This window comes from Clupea harengus, chromosome 17 (assembly GCF_900700415.2).
Source record: "Clupea harengus chromosome 17, Ch_v2.0.2, whole genome shotgun sequence".
Lineage (NCBI taxonomy): Eukaryota > Metazoa > Chordata > Actinopteri > Clupeiformes > Clupeidae > Clupea > Clupea harengus.
In genome coordinates this window covers 16,008,347-16,010,846 of record NC_045168.1, presented here as the reverse complement: position 1 = coordinate 16,010,846, position 2,500 = coordinate 16,008,347, and the positions used below count along the sequence as shown (strand labels likewise).

Below are 2,500 nucleotides of genomic sequence, written 5' to 3'. Positions count from 1 at the left end.
TGCGGCGGGGCAGCGGCTTGGGCGGGCGCTCGGGAACGTCGAAGGAGTCAGAGAACGCTGAGGAGGAGGAGGAGAGGAGTGTCAGAGAACGCTGAGGAGGAGGAGAGGAAGAGTCAGAGAATGCTAAGGAGGAGGAGAGGAGAGGAAGAGTCAGAGAACGCTGAGGAGGAGGAGGAGAGGAGAGGAAGAGTCAGAGAACACTAAGGAGGAGGAGAGGAAGAGTCAGAGAACGCTAAGGAGGAGGAGAGGAGAGGAAGAGTCAGAGAACGCAGAGGAGGAGGAGGAGAGGAAGAGTCAGAGAACGCTAAGGAGGAGGAGAGGAGAGGAAGAGTCAGAGAACGCAGAGGAGAGGAAGAGTCAGAGAACGCTAAGGAGGAGGAGAGGAGAGGAGGTTTCACAGTCAATACATTAGCTTATAGGTAGCATTAATCAAACCAGTTATTAACCACTGACCACGAAGCCTTCTCCATCTCCCTGTGAAGTTGAATTGTTCTATTGGAGACCAAGCGCACATCAAACGGAGCTGCGAGCCACGGAAGGCTCCTTCCCCGTGAAGCACATCCCTGGGCCGACGTGCAGAGGGCTGTTCACTCACCTGCTGCGCTGCCGTTGCCGTTGCCGATGCCGATGTCGCTGTCGAGGGAGAGGCGACTGAAGCTGGCCGAGGAAGCGGCCACCTCGGAGAGCGTGCGTCGGGCGGGTGCGAGGGGGAGAGGGGGTTTGGGGATGTCGTAGCCGTTCTCCTCCTCCTCGCTCGGGGGGTCTCGCTCGCGCTCTCTCTCTCGGGGGCCGTTGCTGACCAGCAGAGGAGGCAGCTCTGAGTAGTCTGTGGGAGACGTGTGCTTTTAAAGGCAGAGGAAGACTGAACACGACTAACACACCAGAACAACAGATACAAACATGTGCTTTTAACACACACCCCCGCCCCCCCCCCCCACACACACACACACACACCAGAACAACAGATACAAACATGTGTTTTTAACACACACACACCCCCCACACCAGAACAACAGATACAAACATATGTTTTTAAGGATTGCAGATAGATGAGGGTTGCTTTCCCCACCCCCCACCCCCAAAATAGGCTGGCAAAGATTGACCACAACTGAACAACACTTGCATAAAACAAACTAACATTAAAGTACCAGGAGGCAGCGCCCTGTAGTCTGGGATGGAGATGTGTGTGTGTGTGTGTGTGTGTGTGTGTGTGTGTGTGTGTGTGTGTGTGTGTGTGTCTGGGATGGAGATGTGTGTTTTTAAGATTGACCATTTGCAGGGAACTACAACAAAAGTAAAAAGCCAAAAATATCCCAAGTGAGATAAAAAAAAAAAGGCAAGACTTTTGAACTTGACTTTCAAACCTTGAAATCATCCCTAGACAACTCTTGGCTGACTGAAATGTGCGTGCACATTTTCAGTTGTGAAGTCAAATGAGATATGGAAACCAAACCGTAGTTGGGCAATAACCCTAACCCAACACACACACACACACACAATAACCCTGACGGGGGGGGGGGGGGGGGGGGGGGACGAGGACCGGCTCTTTAAAGCCAAATCAACTTTCAAACAGTACGGAGCATAATCAACAGTACGGCAGCTCAATGTTTAACTTAGAGGTACTGGAGGAGACTCTGTCTGAGTTCTTCATCTCGAGCACATCTGTAAATGCACAGCCACTTCAGAGAAGTATGAGGTCAGACAAGAGTTACTGTTTAAAAAGGTCAAAACCTCTTACCAGATACACCACCAAGGTAAAGTTAAACAATAAAAGTTAAAAAATAAAAATCAGAGACCTCAAGATAATCCCCAAATGGACATTTATTTCCAGGAAGAGACTCTACAGTCTCACAGTGTCAATGAGAGAAGTGTGCACCGCACAGTGTCAACATCTATGACAGGGGTGTGTGTGTGTGTTGTGTTTTCTTTCTGTCTGTTTGTTAGCAGAGCAGGTATTAGTTGTGTGCCTGTTGTAGTAGTGAAATGGCCTACGTGTGTACGTAGGTGAGTGAGTGAGTGAGTGAGTGTGTGTGTGTGTGTGTGTGTGTGTGTGAGTGAGTGAGTGAGTGTGAGTGAGAGTGAGTGTGTGTGAGTGTGTGTGTGTGTGAGTGTGTGTGTGAGTGTGTGAGTAAGTGTGTCTTACCAGAGTCCTGTGACTGCAGTGGCAGTGAGGTGGCCTGGGCCTGGGCCTGGATGTTGTACATGGCTTCATACATCTGTTGGCCATCTGAGTCCACATCATTTACAAGAGGCCTGGGCAACACACACACACACACACAGAGTTGAACACACAGTTCTTACATGTCAATACTGCAAAGCACATGAACATGCAATGGAGTCTCTTAAGCAACTCATTAGACTAACTCATCCTAGAAATAGAAAAGCCTTTATTGCCATTGTATTTGCATACTGCTTCTGCCAATAGTCACTTTTCTCACCCCAAAACCCCCACACTATCCCCAAACCCCCACATAACAGTCTCTCACTAGCATGACAACAG

General features: G+C 49.6%; 1 protein-coding gene across 2 annotated transcripts in view; it reads right to left on the bottom strand.

Annotated features, from left to right (window-relative positions):
- Positions 1 to 2,500, bottom strand: part of cbl (Cbl proto-oncogene, E3 ubiquitin protein ligase) — a 42,507-nt gene that overhangs the window by 1,441 nt on the left and 38,566 nt on the right. For both annotated transcript variants that reach the window (XM_031583831.2, XM_031583832.2), the window contains exons 14-16: positions 2,144 to 2,253; positions 596 to 826; positions 1 to 57 (exon numbers count right to left, since the gene is read on the bottom strand). The exon at positions 1 to 57 is cut by the window's left edge and continues 1,441 nt beyond it. In XM_031583831.2, coding sequence (XP_031439691.1) covers positions 1 to 57; positions 596 to 826; positions 2,144 to 2,253 — 398 coding nt within the window. The remainder of the gene's footprint in view (positions 58 to 595; positions 827 to 2,143; positions 2,254 to 2,500) is intronic.